At 55.9% G+C, this 16,979-nt stretch overlaps 9 protein-coding genes and 1 non-coding gene across 10 annotated transcripts; 6 read left to right on the top strand and 4 right to left on the bottom strand.

Annotated features, from left to right (window-relative positions):
• Nucleotides 1–944: 944 nt before the first annotated feature.
• Nucleotides 945–2,564, bottom strand: F5144DRAFT_573043 (uncharacterized protein). The gene is made up of 2 exons (XM_066788941.1): nt 1,868–2,564; nt 945–1,795 (listed from the first exon to the last, which is right to left on the bottom strand). Exons 1-2 carry the CDS (start codon nt 2,241–2,243, stop codon nt 1,212–1,214), a joined length of 960 nt encoding a protein of 319 aa, XP_066643230.1. The 5' UTR covers nt 2,244–2,564; the 3' UTR covers nt 945–1,211.
• A 358-nt stretch (nt 2,565–2,922) lies between these two features.
• Nucleotides 2,923–3,775, top strand: F5144DRAFT_489512 (uncharacterized protein; the record flags this gene model as incomplete). The annotated part of the gene is made up of 2 exons (XM_066785731.1): nt 2,923–3,109; nt 3,165–3,775. 2 exons carry the CDS (start codon nt 2,923–2,925, stop codon nt 3,773–3,775), a joined length of 798 nt encoding a protein of 265 aa, XP_066643229.1.
• Nucleotides 3,776–4,331: 556 nt separating this feature from the next.
• F5144DRAFT_548097 (uncharacterized protein) lies at nt 4,332–4,999 on the top strand (the record flags this gene model as incomplete). Its single annotated transcript, XM_066787505.1, has 2 exons — nt 4,332–4,369; nt 4,408–4,999. 2 exons carry the CDS (start codon nt 4,332–4,334, stop codon nt 4,997–4,999), a joined length of 630 nt encoding a protein of 209 aa, XP_066643228.1.
• Nucleotides 5,000–6,046: 1,047 nt separating this feature from the next.
• On the top strand, nt 6,047–7,834 carry F5144DRAFT_592927 (uncharacterized protein; the record flags this gene model as incomplete). Its single annotated transcript, XM_066790408.1, has 1 exon — nt 6,047–7,834. The coding sequence occupies one exon, from the start codon at nt 6,047–6,049 to the stop codon at nt 7,832–7,834; it is 1,788 nt and encodes a 595-aa protein (XP_066643227.1).
• Nucleotides 7,835–7,970: 136 nt separating this feature from the next.
• F5144DRAFT_240515 (cytochrome b5-like heme/steroid binding domain-containing protein) lies at nt 7,971–8,881 on the bottom strand. The gene is made up of 2 exons (XM_066783352.1): nt 8,660–8,881; nt 7,971–8,573 (listed from the first exon to the last, which is right to left on the bottom strand). The coding sequence occupies exons 1-2, from the start codon at nt 8,716–8,718 to the stop codon at nt 8,108–8,110; spliced, it is 525 nt and encodes a 174-aa protein (XP_066643226.1). The 5' UTR covers nt 8,719–8,881; the 3' UTR covers nt 7,971–8,107.
• A 171-nt stretch (nt 8,882–9,052) lies between these two features.
• Nucleotides 9,053–9,538, bottom strand: F5144DRAFT_240550 (uncharacterized protein). The gene has a single exon (XM_066783353.1). The coding sequence runs from the start codon at nt 9,391–9,393 to the stop codon at nt 9,103–9,105; it is 291 nt and encodes a 96-aa protein (XP_066643225.1). The 5' UTR covers nt 9,394–9,538; the 3' UTR covers nt 9,053–9,102.
• F5144DRAFT_573036 (uncharacterized protein) lies at nt 9,498–10,191 on the top strand. Its single transcript, XM_066788940.1, has 2 exons — nt 9,498–9,822; nt 9,905–10,191. The coding sequence occupies exons 1-2, from the start codon at nt 9,651–9,653 to the stop codon at nt 10,096–10,098; spliced, it is 366 nt and encodes a 121-aa protein (XP_066643224.1). The 5' UTR covers nt 9,498–9,650; the 3' UTR covers nt 10,099–10,191.
• Nucleotides 10,022–12,067, bottom strand: F5144DRAFT_240588 (uncharacterized protein). The gene is made up of 2 exons (XM_066783355.1): nt 10,988–12,067; nt 10,022–10,923 (listed from the first exon to the last, which is right to left on the bottom strand). The coding sequence occupies exons 1-2, from the start codon at nt 11,934–11,936 to the stop codon at nt 10,196–10,198; spliced, it is 1,677 nt and encodes a 558-aa protein (XP_066643223.1). The 5' UTR covers nt 11,937–12,067; the 3' UTR covers nt 10,022–10,195.
• Nucleotides 12,068–13,116: 1,049 nt separating this feature from the next.
• Nucleotides 13,117–16,376, top strand: F5144DRAFT_573032 (uncharacterized protein). Its single transcript, XM_066788939.1, has 5 exons — nt 13,117–14,811; nt 14,859–14,936; nt 14,999–15,171; nt 15,217–15,872; nt 15,928–16,376. The coding sequence occupies exons 1-5, from the start codon at nt 13,401–13,403 to the stop codon at nt 15,968–15,970; spliced, it is 2,361 nt and encodes a 786-aa protein (XP_066643222.1). The 5' UTR covers nt 13,117–13,400; the 3' UTR covers nt 15,971–16,376.
• Nucleotides 16,377–16,836: 460 nt separating this feature from the next.
• On the top strand, nt 16,837–16,908 carry F5144DRAFT_t111. The gene has a single exon. It is a non-coding gene; the product is annotated as a tRNA-Met (tRNA).
• The last annotated feature ends 71 nt before the right edge of the window (nt 16,909–16,979 follow it).

Genomic DNA, 16,979 nt, shown 5'->3' with positions numbered 1-16,979 from the left:
AGTGCCTTTAGGTCTCAGTCAAGAGGTGGTTATGGTGTGGTTATGTTACTGAGGTTGATGGACGAAGAGGAGAAAAGATGGAACAGCAGGGAGCAATATCTAATAAGCCTAACATCATACCAGCAGATCCATCTTGTCACCGCAATCACACATGGGAGATGATCAAGGTGAGGGCCCCGGGTTCTAGAAAGGCGGTTAGTGAAGGTCAAGTGGCCCTTCACTGCCCGTCCAGCGCAATACAAGGTGTGGAGGGACAGGTTCAGGGGACCGAGGATGGGCATGACGGCAGCCAACGCAGCCTGCCATGGCCACCGAGGGAAGCGACGCTTCAGAGGCGAAGACATCATCGTTGGACTTACAAGTCACTGGTAGCAAATGAGAGCCGTTCGGGAAACAGGGCGCCGAGGAATATGACTGTCGAGGCATTGATCTTCCCAAAATTGGAGTGCTGGTAACGTTTCGTCGACGGAGCATTTGAACCGGAACCGAGCTTTGGAGTTGGATTGAGGTGGGGAGAGGCTTGTATTGGCTCGATGGGGAGTATGGATTGGATATGAATTGCCGAAAACAGAAGCTCTCTCGTTGCCTTGGTTGGTGTGTTGATGGTTGCTGTTCCAGGATTGGATCGAGCCAGGTTCATGACCTCATTTCTTAAGGGCAAAACCCACGCCCTAATTCGAGTATAATCTGGTTTGCCGGAGAACCAATCAACCTACTTTTTTGCGCGTTCCTGCCGACTCGTTCATGGTATTTCGAGGCTGGGGAGCTGGTGTCGCAAAAATGAATAAAAATGTGGTTTAATGCTCGAAACTGAGGGGAGTGAGGCAAAGTTGAAGTTGGCAAGGTTGAAGCTCCCGGAGGGTCGGGTGAAGGGAGAAGGGGTTAGGGTCTGGTGTGCCAACCAGGCACGCACGCTGCCAGGATTATCCCAACAGCTCCTTCTCCTTTGGTTCAACGACCTCAGTTCCTCAATTCCTTGAACTTGATCACGCTGTCCTGCCAGTTGATTAATCTCGTTACGTACTTGGCTCAAAGCAAAATGTCAACCTGGAATGACACGACCACCCTCCCTCGAGCCTGCCTTGGATTCCCACGATGAAGACGAAATTGAAAATGCACTGCGTATAATTTGGTGGGTATCATCTCGTCGATTACAATACATTATGAACAAACAGCCAAACTCCGACCCTTGCTCCAAAACTAATAAACTCTCAGACCATCTCCCCGCCTTTTTCATTCTTCCAAGTGCCGGCGTAGTGATGTCTGAGCAGAGGAGGGGGCACATCCATCGCCTCATCGTAGGTGTTTGCCGATGCCGCAAACGCGTAACCCGGGAGGACCAGCACATCTCCAGCTAGTTTCGGTTCCAACAGCTCCTGGATGTCCTCGAGTGTGGTGTTGTACGCTTCCCCCACGCTCTTCAGAATGCTCCGTGTGAACCGCCTTGGGCCAGTGGCATCGACCACGTCCCCGAGCATCTCGAGAGTCAACCCCTCCACTGGCACGTTCTTCTCCTTCATTTTTTCCCGGAATGACTGCAGGATATCTTGGACCACCATCCACAGATGCGGTGACCCCGGCTTGGCCATGATGGACCATGTCGTAAACTGCCGGATGAAGTTGCCGGGCCAGCCGACATCGAACTCCCAGCCTACCACGACGCTGGCGTTCCCTTGGAATTGCGGCGGTACCCATTCATCAATTAATACCTCGCACGAGACATCCAGGTCGCAGTAGACGCCCCCTTCGGAGAAGAGGAGAAGATATCGGAGAATGTCAGCTTTAAAGATGGGGACTGGTCCATCCCAACTACCGTTAGCAAAACGTGGAGCCAGGGATGACACAATTGGGGCCACAAGGTACATACCCGTCAGGCCGAGATACATCTCCACGAGATCGGGGTGAGCCGCTCCAAACTTGTTGCGGACATAACTGTCGCCCGAAGACTCGGTCATAAACTCAGCCTCATAGTCGGTGTTATTCTTGATGCAGCTATCGGTCCATGCTCGCGTCTTGTCGCTCAAGCCCTTCGGTCCGAGCTTGTACCACAGCTTTTTCGGTATTGTTGAAGGATGCGACTGGGTTGCCCGCCATTGGGATAGCCGGCCGCTCAAACGCCAGCGCTCGTTTGGACTCCAAAAAGTATACACGATCAAGGGAGGGAAGCAGGCCAAAAAGAGGGCCACAAAGATGATGGACCGGGAGAGCTTTCGCGACGCTAAAAAGCGGTGCACAGATTGCATGGTTGCCGGCGCTCAGCGCTGCTATTGTTTGGAATTGCGCTGCCCCCTCTCATGATGGGGGAGGGAAGAGGGGAATGGCACGTTTTAAACAACCCGCGCCAACAGATTGGGAGACGTGGCATGGCGGCTAGGAAAAGCGAAGCATTGGAGATTGCGAACCCCTGGCGTTGGCGATGGGCGAATTGAGAACAAGCGCTAGACCCGACAGCTTGGTCGCCCAGGGCGCTATTGGCGGAAGCCCAGGGGGGCTTGCACCCGACCTGAATGCGCGCTTAATTCGGGCATGACCAGCGGTCGGTGTCAAGCGAAGTCGAGACGATGAGAATAGATTCGTAGCTAAGGCTGTTGCTAAGCGCCAGCAAGATTCCATGCAACCCACGAACCCCTGCGATCAACACAGTGCTGAATGGTCTGCTGCAGTAGCTGAAACCAACAGCTTCAGGTCAAAATATGTATAATACGCATGGAGGGAGGTGCCCGCGCACCACCAACCTTGGACTAGATGACGGGTTCTCCCCCCTCATGAGGAATTCTACCTCAAATTTCGACTTCCCATCATTCCCATGATTTTGCTCGCGCTATCCTGACGTCTTACTCGATCCAAACCGTCTCTCGTCATTCTCTAGCTATGCACCTTCTCCGATTCCTCACGGCTCTTCTGCCGTGCGTATTGGCCGAGATGGAGTTCATCAACCCGCCTCCGTTTGGGACCGTCGGTGATGTTAGCAAGAACCCAACATACGTGATAGGCAGCGTGGTGGAAGTTTCCTGGACTCCGGGAGGCGAAGGAAAACAAACGTCACTGACACTGTGGCAACTGAATGCCACAACGGCCGAATACTTCGGCTCGATGCAATACGTTACCCGTAAGTCACTGCCTTCCATCTGGTATTATGCTACATGCTGATGTCAGGTTCACAGGTAAGGTCGTGGACGTATCGACATTCACTTGGATCGTGGCCACAACCAAGGACCTCTCGGTGTCCAACATGTTCTTCCTGAGTATCTTCGAGGAAGGGAAATCCAGTGCCGACGCCAACAGCCACTATTTCAACCTCACGACGAATAGCAACCCACGACCGACGGCGGCGTCTGAAGGAAGCACAAGTGCCTCCAGCATCACTAGGACAGCAGCAACCTCCACATTAACCACCGCCCCCGTCCAAACCACCCCCAGCCCTGCTGCCACAAGCGACGCTCCCCTCTCCGAAACTTCAGGCGGCTTGGATTCTAGCGCCAAAATTGGGATTGGCGTCGCCATACCCGCTGCCGCCGTGCTGGGTGCCATTGCGGGTTATTTCATATTCAGGAGGCGGAAAAGGATGGTCCAGCCTCCGGCGGCGCCTGCATACCACGACGACAATCCCTATAACGGCATGGGAGGGGGGAACTGGGGTGCGTACTCGGAAAAACGGCCAGGGCTATCGATACCAGGGGGGTATGGCCATAGTGACAACGCCAAATACTACAACCCCATGGAGCTGGGGGTTATCCAGGAGCCGCGCAGGGTGTTTGAGTTGCCTGGGAGCTAGTACAGGGGTATGTGGGAATTAAGGGGAAAGAATGGGATTCGGGATTTGCATGTAAATAAGCTTTATTCTGCATTAATCGTGTTCATTGGTTTTGCACTGGTGTCGTGATGTGGTGTGACTGATCCGACAAAGGTCGCGTACCTATATAATTGGGGCTTTTTACTCATGTCGAATGTTAATCGCGCCGCTAACAGCAACTAGAGCAGATAGGGAGGTACTATCACCTTGCGTCGTCCAGGTGCAACGCTGGGTTCCGAGTCAGACGGGGACGCAGAGCTGAGGAGGCTGCTGTGGCCGCTACAACCGTTGAAATGACGGTACCGCAGACGGCAAGGCAAATCGGGTCCGGGAAAGGGGAAAGAGCTGGTCGGCGGAAACGACAGTCCCCTCTTTCCGCTCTTCCCTTACCCAGCCCTGGCCGCCGGGTGGTTGCCGCCAACCACCCGTAGTCAAACCCTCGCAAGCGCCGCCGCACCCACACGTTGGCCGTTAGCTGGGACTGCTCGCCAACTAGCGCCGCCGCTGCCTGGCGGCGTGAGCTCGAACATCATTAGCAATGGCGGACGGGCACCACCCCGCTGCTCTTGCAGACGGGTACGCTACGGGCATCTTTGACCCTTGCAGGATGGTAGGCCCCATGAGGAGCAGTTGGACAAGTACAGGCCGCCGGATGAGGATTCCTCTTTCGATTGCACCGAAACGCAGGAGCTACCTCACATGTACTCGCCCCATCCCGTCGTTTCTGACAACTGGGATCTCCTCCACCATGACCTCGGCCATTGGGTCAGCGAGCTCCCGGCCTCGCCAGGGAAGCAGGAGCTGCTACCCCCACCAACTCGGCCACAGCCCTCCGGCATAACAATAGCGGGCTCGGAGGGCCTGGTGATTGCGGATAACGTCGAGAATGGCGTCTCAGAGGCCTCTTCTAAGCCACCACCGGACGCCGCAGTAGCTCGGCGGTGTTTCACAGCATCACAGCTTCCCAAGGGCCTGCCAACAAAACCCATACCAGCATCACATCCCTCAGGCGGCAGGGGCTCAGACATAGCCCAACCGCCGACCAGGGAACCACTTACCGATGGACAGGAAGCGAGCGAGGGAGAAACTTTGCCCTTTGGTCACCGGCCAAGTCCTCATGGGAACCCCAAGAGAAGCAGGTTCAACGAGGCCGAGAACTCGGATGCCGAACACGAAAGGTGCAGACGGAGGCGGGAGGTCGAGTGAAACGGGAGAGAAATCGCGTGCTTGGTGACGGCTTTATTATTTTGGACTAACGAGGTAGGTTTTGGCCTGGACCTCGCTATCCCGGAGAGGGCGCGACAAAGCGGAACAGCGCAAGACATGATACCCGGGGTGATTGAGCAAGGAGGTTCACGCCTCACAAATGGAGCAAATGACTAGCCAGCACAGGAAGTAAGTAGTCATTGCGCAGCCGAGGCAATTCTTTTTTAAAAATTCTCAGACAGTATCTACAGTAGGTAACCGGTCCATAAAGACGCTTATACTCGTCAAGCGCCTCCGTCTCTACTACGTTCTCATAGGGCTCCCATATCTCCTCTCCACCCTTCTACCTCACAAGTAGGTCCCAGCTGCCGTTGTACCGCCTATTTTTTCTACAAATCTCCTCCACCTCCCACCACTCCTTAGTAGATTTGAGCTTAGTTTGGCACCTCACCTAAATAGCCCCAGGACGATGCCCCGGGAACTCCCTAGCAATTTCGGACCAAGAAAGTCCCTACCCCTTTAGCTAAAGGATCTTTATGTTATCCGCCAGTATGTATCTCGCCCTATTTGAAGTTAAAGTTAGCTTACCCTTCCTCATCCATCGTGCTTCCTGTGGCCTTCGGTTTCGCTTTGGTCGTCCAACCACTCATCTCACAAACGCGGAACCCCTTGCCCGTCCCGTCATCTTACATCCCCGCATGAGACACACCTCCAGCTCCAACCCCCACAAAATTTGAAGAAGGATGACAGCCTCGAAGTAGCTGGAATCATCAAGAATCATCAAGAATCATCGAGATGCTCGATGAATGCTGACGGTTAACAGACACGCCCGTACATTGTGGAATGTTCCATTTCGGTCGATTGGCACGCTAATGGCTGAAGGGGGAATTTGACGGACGGTCTTTGTAACTTTAAATATGCCCATATTTGCCTCCCATCAAGTTCTCGACCAGACGCTTTACATTGCCCCCAGTTCTCACATCTTCTAGAGCTTTCTTCTCCAGCCTGAGAACTTGATTGCCCATCTAACCACCGACTCCCGCCACCATGACCTCCGAATTCGACTTCGTCATTGTAGGCGGCGGTACTGCCGGCCTGGTTCTGGCCACTCGCCTGTCGGAAGACGCCAATGTGCAGGTTCTCGTCGTCGAGGCAGGCGAGGATCTCTCCGCCGACCCCCGGGTCAAGATCCCTGCCATGTGGCCGCAACTCCAAGGTACAGACTCCGACTGGCAGCTCAAGAGTGTCCCACAGGATGCACTGGGCGGCAGGGAGATGACCATCGCCCAAGGCCGCCTCCTTGGGGGTTCTAGTGCCCTCAACGCCATGAACTTTGTTGTCGGCGCCAGGGAGGACCTCGATGCATGGGCGCAGCTCGGCAACCCAGGCTGGGACTGGGAGAGCTTCTCGAAGCATCTCAAGAAGACGTACACCGTGACTGACGGGCAGAAGTCTGACAACGACGGTGCCATTCAGACCAACATTCCCGAGGAGGAGACCAAGTGGCCCCAGATCTGGCGTGACACCTTGGCTGGGCTCGGATATCCCGCCTACAATGACCCCGTCTCAGGCGACATTCACGGCGTAGTCTTGTACCCTGACGCCGTCCACCCCGAGACCAAAACCAGGAGCTACGTCAACAATGCGTACCTCACTCCGGTCCAGGGTCGTCCAAACCTAACCGTCTGGACCGGTGTCACGGTCGACAAAGTCCTGTTCGACAAGGCTGCCGACGACGCTGTGGCAACCGGCGTGCAGTACACCAAGAACGGCGAGACATCGACCGTCGCCGCCCGCAAGGAAGTCATCCTCTCGGCTGGCGTTTTCCACTCGCCCAAGCTCCTGGAGCTGTCGGGCATCGGCGACGCCAAGCTCCTCCAATCCCTCGGCATCGACGTGGTCGTCGACAACCCCTACGTCGGCGAGAACCTGCAGCACCACCCGCTCAGCCTCCTGTCCTTCGAGACCATCGACGACGGCGAGCCCGGCTTCGACACCATCGACGCGCTCACCCGGCAGGACCCCGACGCCATCGCCGCCGCCACGGCCGCCTACGCCGCCAGACGCGGCCCCCTGTCCCGCACCAACTGCAACACCATGGCCCACCTCCCCTTCCCGGGCCTCACCACCGACGCCGGCAAGCACGACGCCGAAGCTCTCCTCGCCACCCTCACCACCCCGCAAGAGAACACCAAATCCACACCCGCCTACACCGCCGCCGCTACCGCCCTCACCCGCGCCACGCTCACCACACCCACCTCCGCATCAGGCTACTACGTCTTCGTACCCTGCCGCGCCCCCGAACCCTCCAACTCCCCCTCCCCCCCCTCCACCACACCCCCCTCCCAATACATCACCATCGCCGCCCTGCTCACCCGCCCCCTCTCCCGCGGCTCAACCCACATCACCAGCCCCAACCCCACGACCAAACCCGCCATCGACCCGCGCTACCTCACCCACCCAGTCGACCGCGCCACCCTAGCCCGCCACGTCCGCTTCATCGAGCAGACGCTGGCGGCGGCGGAGCCGTTGGCGGGACGGTTGCGGCGCGATGCCGATGCCGGGGCGGGGGAGGGCATGGGGGATGTGGAGGAGGGGAGGTTTTTGAGCGAGAGGGCGGGGGCGTCGACGCTGTATACGAGTACGTGCAGCATGATGCCAAGGGAGGTGGGGGGTGTGGTGGATGCGGGGTTGAGGGTGTATGGGACGAGGAATGTGCGGGTGGTGGATGCGAGCGTGATGCCGTTTATTACGCGGGGGGATACGATGGCGACGGTGTATGGGATTGCGGAGAAGGCGGCGGTGGAGATTAGGGGGGGGGTTGTGAGGGGGTGAAGTACCTAGATGGGAGGTGGTAAGGGGTGGGGATGGGGAAGTAAGAGGGATGGATGGAGGTTGGGTTGTGGGATATGGGAAATTGGGTAGATTGTCTATTGTTTGTCGTTACGTACCGGGTCTAACTTCACCATGCCGATGTCTCTTTGTTGTCTTGCCGGGGACAGCCATACCATCGTGAACACCTCGCCCTCCATCCTTCAACTTACCCAGAAAATATCTCCTCCCCCACACCGCATCACCGCCATCAACCCACCACAACCCCAATCTCACTCAGTTCTCCTTCCCCTCATCCCCAACCGCCACCAGCTTCCCCACCACCAAATACTTCTCCTCAAACCGCTCCTCCCACCCCTGCAGCGCCTCCATCTCGGACGGGCCAAGCCCCTCCAGCTTATCCAACGGGCCCTCCAAATCCTTAGTCAACATATCCTCATCAAAGCTGCCACAAGCCAACCCGCGCGAGGCGTCGCGGCCGGCAAAGTTCTCGTAGGGGCCGCCGGGGCCGTAGAAGTTGCGGCCGCGCGAGACGTCGAACACGCGGCCCCGGACGGCCAGGTACACGGGCATGTTGTTTTCGCCGTTGTAGGGCCGCAGCGTGGGCGGCGTGAAGGTGCGGAACACGACAGCCGGCTCCTCCTTGGGTAGCTGCGGTGGCGGGGTGGGCCGCAGCAGGAAGGTGTAGGCCGTGTAGAGGAGGAGGGAGAGGAGTAGGCCGTTGAGGGGGGTGAGGAGCGTGCTGGAGGGTGGGGGGCGGTTGTTAGTTCGGTTTCTTTGTTTGTTTAAGGGGGGATGGAGTGGGGGCGCCTCGAGGGAGATCTGTACCTGGCGGATGCGTTGGTGCTGGCAGCGGCTTGCGCCATGCGTTGTTGAACGTAATCCATCCTTTTTTCTTTTCTTTTTCCGCTGAAAACCTGATAAGACGGTAGTCCAGGTAGCGAAGCTGGAATTGTTGTCAAGTCGCTACAGTGTCCTGCGGAATGTGCAGCCCGATGTGGCCAGTATCGAGATGGGGAAGGCTGAGATGGAGAAGGCTGCGATGGCGGCTCCGGCTTCGTCGGTGAACTCCAAAATCCACTTTCCACAGCTTCCAGAGCGGAGTGGGGACAGCAAAGAACTCGCCAGCAAGACCCCTACCGAGCAAATTGGAGAAGCACGGGCCACATGAGAGCTACCCCACTAACCCCACTTATGCAGGGACTTGGTCCCGATGGTATCTTCTGGGCAGGCACAGCAGGTAAGAGCAACATTGGGCGGCCTCGATCTCATCACAAAAAGTCCCTTTGCAACCTTAAATGCGTACCGTTTTGGTTGTACAGGGTACAAATCATTGGGCTTGAGAAGACCGGTATTTCCCGGCCATGAGGCAGCCAAAACTTAGTGCATATACTGTGATGGTCCTTCAAGCGGTCCCGCCGAGCTGAAATGCTGAACGGGGAGGTTCCCTGACGAGCTGAGGTCATCGATGCTGCCCCGCACATTCCATCTCTGTTTACCGCACGCAGCAGGGCGTCCGCAAGAAGGAACAAGCACTGCCCTGGTGACCAAGGTAATTGCATCGCGCGTTACTGCCAAGGACGCCATCTCCTAGCCATTGGCCCGCGTCATGGTCCCGCGAGGGTGGTTTCACACGTCTTTGTCCAACCCAGCTGAACTCCCCCCACCTTCCTGTTTACCCCTCAACTATATTTCTCCGGGACCCTGAGTTACTTTCAGAACGTGAACCTCTTGTTCTTGCACAGTACTTACCAGCCCTCTCCAAACGAACCCTCAATCCGTAAAAGTCATCTTTCCCGCCCAACACCCACCCCACACCATGGATTTCGTCAACAAGATCGCCAACCAGGTCCAGGGTGACAAGCCCCAAGGCCAGCAGTCCCAGCAACAGCCCCAGCAGTCCGGCTCCGGTGGTGGCCTCATGGACAAGCTCCACGGCCTGGCCGGCGGTGGCCCGGAGAGCGAGAAGAAGGAGGACGCTCTTGACAAGGGTGAGTTTTTTTTTATTACCGTGTGACGTCATCGGTCTAGAACATCGATCATCAATGCTAACGACGAGTGTGTTGCGAAAAGGCATCGATTGGGTCCAGGAGAAGGTCTTCAAGCAGGGCGCTCAAACCAACGAGAGCGCTGCCGAGCAGGCCAAGGACCGCCTGATCGCTCAGCAGATCCGTGAGCAGTACAAGAATGCCACCGGCAAGGACTTCCCCATTAAGGAAGAGGAGAGGAAAGCCGCTGAGAAGAATGGGTTTGGCGGTCTGTTTTAGGTAGCTGTGCTCTTGAGATAAATCATGACTTTACGACGTTGCTTCTGGAATATGACTACCCGTCAAGCCTGTTTTGAACCCGCTAAAGTGGCTATTTCTAGCTGATATATACTGGTAGTTGTGTGCCCATGAGATCAACCTTGGGGAGCTGCACGTCCGCTGCGTGGAAGGTGTGCAGGTTTAGCCAACATACCATGCGCAGCATCAACAGCGGCCATATTGCTGCCGTTTTTGGCTTCTCGTTAAAGAGTATACCCCAAGGCTGTTGGGATGGTTTGTCGGGCGGGCCCATATCCTGCCGGTGTCTCGGATAAACAGTATCGAAATATATCTCGACGAGCCCTCTTTCTCGGTCCTCCAGATCAAGCTTGTCGAGGTGACGGAAAGCAGAGTGCAGGTTGCTAGAGTAATCATATAGTTTTGGCTCCTGGCTCTTCAACAGCGATCCCCAAAACGTCTCGATGTGTGTGCTTATGACCAGGAGGATCTCTCGCCGAGACTCGCTATCCCATTGCAAGAGCTCATCATCGCACCAATCCACCATGTCGTGCAAATTGTGTAAGAACTTAGGGTCCGATTCTGGCAAAAGGTGAAACTGCGGGTCGGATGTGAAGATTTTCAGTGAAGATATCGTCCTCGCCACCTCACCATAACCTATGGACTGGGCCACGCCATCTAGGACCCTGTTGACGTAGGCGGTAAGTAGTCTCTTCGGGGAAAAGCTTTTGTCGTCCCACCGGTACGGCAATGGATTCGGCAGTGTGCGGCCGGCGATGCCTCGAATATGCATGGGCCGTCCGAGCATCCCCACAAGCTCGAACAGCACTATGAACGCAGAGGTTAGACGAGGCCGTCTGTAATAGTGGATGGCTGGAGCAAGTGTACCTACCTGGGAATATGTGTTCAGACGAACCGATAGATTCGATAATATGTTTGTCGCATTGGAGCAACGCCAGCGTGCTCGCAATCCCTGAAGGGCTACCCAGTCGCAGTGTGCCGAGATCTCGAGGGACATCCGTAAGATATACGGGGCGCGGGGCATCTACCGGCCGCAAAATTGTAGGAACAAAGCCAAAACAATATTCGAGAAGCCCGATTGAGGGGACAACACGAGTAGCCGGTGAGAACCTCGGGGTGCCGTGGCAGGTAAAGGAGAACATGATTCCAAGGTGTGGGACCGCAAACCCGGTGAACATCAGCCCGTTACCATCAGCTATGTATCGGTCGTTTTTACGGTCAAACTGTTTCCAGTGGAGGCCCAGCATTGCGGCAAGAACCACGATGCTGCTCAACGTGGTCGTTGCGTATGGCTTCTTCACGCCTTCCGGCATAAGGTCCAACGTTTGAAGCCTGGCCTGCACCTCCACTGATACCATCTCGCCCTGAAATCCGGGAGAAGGCACGCCGTAACGTAGCATTTCGTGCACAGTGGATAGTAAGTCCAGCCAGGTTGCTGAGTAGTCGGCGATCCCGTTCCTGCTGTTCTCTCTAGCTAATCCCGGTTGCCGGAGGAGTGTTGGCTCTTCCACATCCCAACTTTGCATGCTATTGACGCTTCCAGCTTGATCCGGGCGGAGAGTCACAACAGTTATATCGGGACTTCTGAAGACCACTTCGAAGCGCAGCTCCCAAGGATGGAAAACCAACTTCGTGTGGCGGGCCCAAGGACCCATGACTCTCTTGCCGCAATTCGAATAGCCCACGGCGGTGGCTAGGTACTGTTGAAACACCTGGGCTGTTGTGCCCACTAGAGCCACGAGAGCAACCACCAACGCCACGATGGCAACTGCCAGACTGGCGACCTCATTTCCGCCTGCTCCGCCGTCGTTCCCGCTCATGGTCGTCCCAAGGATCTCCGCGCTCGTTAGATAGGTGGCGTTCCGAAATTGGTGGTTAAACGATCAAGGCTCAAAACAATGACTCAAACTAAGCTCGTCAGGCTGGAACTGATGGGGATAAGGAGAACCGGAAAGCACAAAACGGCAGGACTAGAGGCGCCCAATCAAACGACAGCCAACCCCCAGGCGGCCCAAAGGCAGCCATATTTCCGAAAAGCTGGGTGGTACTTTTACCAATTTTTCTTTTCAAGCTGAGATCATCATGGAAAACACCAGCCCCAAGGAAAAAGCCTTGCATGCGAGCCTTGGTGAATGCCGAATGGGCTTTTCCGCCTTTCCGCTATTCCGTGGGGGCATTATACTGTGCTGGGCTCGCAACGGTTTTACTTCTGAAGTTCCGAGCATAGGTGCTGTGATTCACGTCTCCGCGATAACCCTTCCGCCGCTCCGGCTTCTATCGGAGCCGGACCCGAAACGACCGCCGGTCCAGGACCCACTCGGCCGGCGACCAAACCCGGGCCGCTGGTGTTGGCGTGCCAAGTGTCCAGTGCTGATATGATTGTTAGCGCGAGATCGGGGACTCAGACAAGTGGTTACTTTGTACAACCCGATGGAGTCACCCCCCCACGGATGATCACGAAGCAGGCTTGCGTTCATTTTTTCGGGTTGTCCATCTCAGATTAGTTAGGGGCCCTGCTCGGCGCGCTGTGTTCTTGGTAGTGAGTAGCTGATCCGATCCGCTCATCGCTTGGTACCAGGCCAGAAACCGTTCGGTAACCCACCCAGGTTCGTACAGAGTCTTCGACAGCCCTGAAATAGGTTGGCCATTCTTGATCAAGGTACCTTAGATAAGTGGATGGCTTGCGAGGATATGTAAGACAATTAATTAGTTATAACTATCCGATCGCTGGATCGGAAGTTTCAGAAAAGAAAAATGCTTACTTACTGCCCACTCTCGACTTATTGTATCGTAACCGCAACTCAAGGCTATCACTTGACCTCGTTTGATGAAGACACCCATTGTCAGTAATGTGAAGACAGAGTTTGGGCGTTGGTGCCTTGGTTCATGGGGCTTTCCGGGTTGGGGTTGAGGTCCTGTGCGGATGTTCGGGGCACCGTGACCCCACCATCGCCAACCCTGGGTGGGCTGTGTTAGCATTGCGGGGTGGGCATGGGACGTCAACGGCCCAAAGCTAATGCATCTTGGCAGTTTCGCAGTTCAACATAACAACAGCCTTGCCTACCAACACAACGAAAACAACACGCCGTCGTTTTACCTCTTGGGGGTGCTTGCGGTGACCTAATATAACACAACACACCCGTACAAAACTCCCATCAACCTTACCCCACTCCCGTCTGCACCAACACCTCGTCTAAAGGCGTCCAGCCCGAACAGAGCCCAGCTCTCCCAGACCGACTCACCTTCGCCAACTCATCTTGCGCCAGTGCTTCGCGGTTCCTTGCATGTCTCCCCACGACCAGGAGGCCATTTTCTCGAGCCCGTCCGATATCCACAAAGATGTGACAATCCGAGGGAATGGAGACATGTCCCCCTTTTCAGAACAGGCGCCCCGAGACGCCTCTCCGGATGCGACTACCAGTGCGGCCCAGAGGGCGGCTGCTAGCGAGGATGATTTGCTAGACCTTAGCAATGGGAAGGGAAATCAAGTGGATGAGAACTCCGAAGCCGCATCGCAGAGCCTCGGTGGATCTACGCGACAAGACAAACTACCCGAAGATAGCGACTTGATGTCTTCTTCGATCGCGACCTTGAAGCCAGCCACGTTCTCCACGACCACCACAGCCACGCAATACCTCACCGCCGAATCAAAAACTTACGTTGATCCCACCCCACCTACCCCGACGTGTTCTCGACCCCCCTCCCGAGCGCCCTCGTCTGCCCCCCGGTCGAGATCGGACGATCCATCCCCCACGCGGTCCGATGCCGCGTACGACGACAAGAGATACACTAGCGAGGACGAGCAGGAGCATGGGTCTAGGTCTGAGATCCAGAGCATTATGGAGCAGTTCAGTGAGCTTGGCGGCGGTCCCGGTGCCGAGGAGGTCATGAGTCCCAGGCTAGAGATAGCCTCACCACTATTGGGCGGTCCGATCCAACACCCTCCTCGAAAGTCAAGTTTGGAGCCCCTGGCTCCTGCCGCCGCACATCAGTTCCAAGATGCTCCTGGTCTCAATGTATCGACCTCATCGCTGGGGAGTACGAGATCAAAACAGGAGGGCGAGGACTTTGGGCCCCCAGTTCCCCCTAAGGACGAGTCTGGCTATTCGGGACGTTTACGGGATGACAGCGTTGATTCCCCCATGTCACCCATCGCCTCGCTGCACCGCCCACCACCACCCGAACCCGAACCCGAGCCGGCACTGCCGTTTGACTTCCACCGCTTCTTAGAACAGCTGCGCAATAAGAAGGCCGATCCAGTGGCACGATATCTCAAATCGTTTCTTTCCGAGTTTGGGAAGCGCCAGTGGATGGTGCATGAGCAGGTCAAAATCATCAGCGACTTTCTCGCCTTCATCGGGAACAAGATGGCCCAGTGCGAGGTGTGGAGGGACGTGCCGGACACCGAGTTTGACAACGCCCGGGAGGGCATGGAGAAGCTCGTCATGAATCGCCTATATTCCCAGACGTTTTCTCCCGCCATTCCGGCGCCCCAGCCGGTGCCCGGGGTGAAAAAGAAGCGGGGGGCAGACCGAGTAATGGGCCCAGGGCGGCGGGGCCAGCATCAGGAGGATGTGGAACGGGATGAGATCCTGGCGCAGAAGATCAACATCTACAGTTGGGTGAGGGAGGAACATCTGGATATCCCCCCAGTGAGTGATAGCGGAAAGCGGTTCCTGAAGCTCGCGCAGCAGGGTAAGTAGCACGACTCTCTCACCCAGGGCCACGCTAACACAATACAGAATTGCTTAAAATTAAGTCTTACCGTGCACCACGGGACAAGATTATATGCGTCCTAAATTGCTGTAAAGTCATCTTCGGTAAGTGGTCAAGAAATCCGGGTGATTGAGTGTCTGAGAGCCACTGACGTTAACGTTTCCAGGCCTACTCAAACACACCAAGTCGGACTCGTCTGCCGACTCGTTCATGCCGATGTTGATCTACGTCGTGCTGCAAGCGAATCCGGAACATCTCGTCTCGAACGTCCAGTACATCCTGAGGTTCCGTAACCAGGAGAAGTTGGGCGGGGAGGCTGGCTACTACCTTTCGTCATTGGTGCGTCGCGCACTCCCCAATCCCGAGCCGTACTAACCGTCTCAGATGGGCGCCATCCAGTTCATCGAGAACATGGACCGCACGACATTGACCATCACAGACGAAGAGTTCGAGAACAACGTCGAGGCCGCCGTCTCAGCCATCGCAGAGAAACACCGCGCCGAATCCCCGCCGCCGCCCCCATCCCATTCCGAGAAGTCAACCTCCTTACGGCCGCCACACCTAGGGGAGTCAGGGCCCTCCTCAACCCGCCCCTCCCTCGACGTCGACCGCCCAGCCAGCCCCCGCCGCTCCACCTCGTCCAACGAGCCCCGCGACAGCGGCGAGTACAGCGGCAGCGACGAAAAAGCCGCCATCACCGGGCTGCTGCGCTCCATCCAGAAGCCGCTCAGCACCATCGGCCGCATCTTCTCGGACGAGCCCTCGTCGTCGTCGTCGTCTGCCGCCGGCACCGCCGGCACCAACGCGAGCATTGCCAGCCCGGCCCGCACCCCGCAGCCGGAACGCGGCGACGGCGACCTGCGCGCCCGCCAGCGCCTGTCTGCCGAGGAAGCGGCCGCGCGCCAGGCTAGTGCCGAGACGGCCGAGGCGCAGCGCCTGCATCGCGCCGAGCATGCGAATGTGGTGGAGACCCTGGCGGGCATGTTTCCGGATTTGGACCGGGATATTATTAGCGATGTGGTGTATCAGAAGGAGGGGAGGTATGTACTTGACCCGTTCTGAGATGGGAGGAGGTTTACTGACTGACAATGGCAGGGTTGGATTAGCGGTTGATGCTTGTCTCGCGCTGTCGACTTGAGCTGGCGCTGGTCCTGGTATAATGGAGGAGGGGGGTTGGAAGGGTTCGTTCAGCGCCGTATGGGAATGGAAGACTGGGTTGGCCGTGGGTTCGGTTTTGACTCTAATTACCGTAATTCTTCTCTTCCTCGTCTCCTCTGCCTCCTTCTTTTTTTGTAAGCGGCATCGAGCGGAATGGGTGGGTTGTCTGGCTGCATGTTTTGGTGTATCTGCATTGCCTGGATAGTGTCAGTAATTTGCAATGCTCGCCCAGAGAAGGGGTCAAGGTTGCTTCAGCCTCTCTGTATAAATTTGGTGTTGCTGTCGTACCTTTGTGCTGTGGACCAGAGAACGTGAAGCCAATAATAGCCACCCAGTTGATGATGAAACAGCCACTTAAGCAGACACTCATTCACCCACTTGAACGGCAAACTAGTCGCAGCAGTAACACAAATGATGGCTAGTGTTCTTCCACCATGGTGATGTTACAGTCACCCCATGGACAAAAAAAGCCGAACTCTTAGTGTAGACGTTGACCAAACCCTTGACTAAAGGAAGGAAAGAAAGGACATTCGGAGGCCCAAAGTCTAGTTTTCATTTTATTCGGCTCTCTTATATCTGATCTCTTTTGCTCTGTTTCCTTGACTTCGTTCTCATTTCCTGGTTTCTTTTGCATTTTACCGTTTTCTTAACTATTGCTCTGCCTTCGAGTTCGGCTTTCCCTTTGACATTTCTTTTGGTGTTTCTTTTGGCTTTTGTTTTCGGTTTTCTTTAGCTTTTCTTTGGCCTTTCTTTCGGCTAAAAGGTGCTGTTCTGTGAATAAGTCCCTCCTACTTAAGGTTAACGTTTCTTCCCAATTCTCAACAGTTCACGACTATTCACAAAAAAAGCTTCTTGGCGCAGCGGAAGCGCGCCGGGCTCATAACCCGGAGGTCGCTCGATCGAAACGAGCAGAAGCTAATGTGAATCATTATCTTTTGATTCTGTGGTGTTGAGGGCATCTTCTTTTTTGATTCAGGGGCAATATTGAC

This window comes from Chaetomium tenue, assembly GCF_020726465.1.
Source record: "Chaetomium tenue strain MPI-SDFR-AT-0079 chromosome Unknown F5144scaffold_4, whole genome shotgun sequence".
NCBI classification, from domain to species: domain Eukaryota; kingdom Fungi; phylum Ascomycota; class Sordariomycetes; order Sordariales; family Chaetomiaceae; genus Chaetomium; species Chaetomium tenue.
This window is presented reverse-complemented; position numbering and strand designations above follow the sequence as displayed.

Excerpts from the sequence above, each read along its gene's own strand:
- F5144DRAFT_573043 (XM_066788941.1), bottom strand. The coding sequence starts at position 2,243 with ATGCAATCTGTGCACCGCTTTTTAGCGTCGCGAAAGCTCTCCCGGTCC. Across the intron at positions 1,796-1,867 it reads GATGTATCTCGGCCTGACGG|TCCCCATCTTTAAAGCTGAC; the intron begins GTATGTACCTTG and ends GGGATGGACCAG.
- F5144DRAFT_240515 (XM_066783352.1), bottom strand. The coding sequence starts at position 8,718 with ATGGATTACGTTCAACAACGCATGGCGCAAGCCGCTGCCAGCACCAAC. Across the intron at positions 8,574-8,659 it reads AGCACCAACGCATCCGCCAG|CACGCTCCTCACCCCCCTCA; the intron begins GTACAGATCTCC and ends CCCACCCTCCAG.
- F5144DRAFT_240550 (XM_066783353.1), bottom strand. The coding sequence starts at position 9,393 with ATGCAATTACCTTGGTCACCAGGGCAGTGCTTGTTCCTTCTTGCGGAC.
- F5144DRAFT_573036 (XM_066788940.1), top strand. The coding sequence starts at position 9,651 with ATGGATTTCGTCAACAAGATCGCCAACCAGGTCCAGGGTGACAAGCCC. Across the intron at positions 9,823-9,904 it reads GGAGGACGCTCTTGACAAGG|GCATCGATTGGGTCCAGGAG; the intron begins GTGAGTTTTTTT and ends TGTTGCGAAAAG.
- F5144DRAFT_240588 (XM_066783355.1), bottom strand. The coding sequence starts at position 11,936 with ATGAGCGGGAACGACGGCGGAGCAGGCGGAAATGAGGTCGCCAGTCTG. Across the intron at positions 10,924-10,987 it reads GTCTGAACACATATTCCCAG|TGCTGTTCGAGCTTGTGGGG; the intron begins GTAGGTACACTT and ends CTGCGTTCATAG.
- F5144DRAFT_573032 (XM_066788939.1), top strand. The coding sequence starts at position 13,401 with ATGTCTCCCCACGACCAGGAGGCCATTTTCTCGAGCCCGTCCGATATC. Across the intron at positions 14,937-14,998 it reads TTGCTGTAAAGTCATCTTCG|GCCTACTCAAACACACCAAG; the intron begins GTAAGTGGTCAA and ends TAACGTTTCCAG. Across the intron at positions 15,873-15,927 it reads GTGTATCAGAAGGAGGGGAG|GGTTGGATTAGCGGTTGATG; the intron begins GTATGTACTTGA and ends TGACAATGGCAG.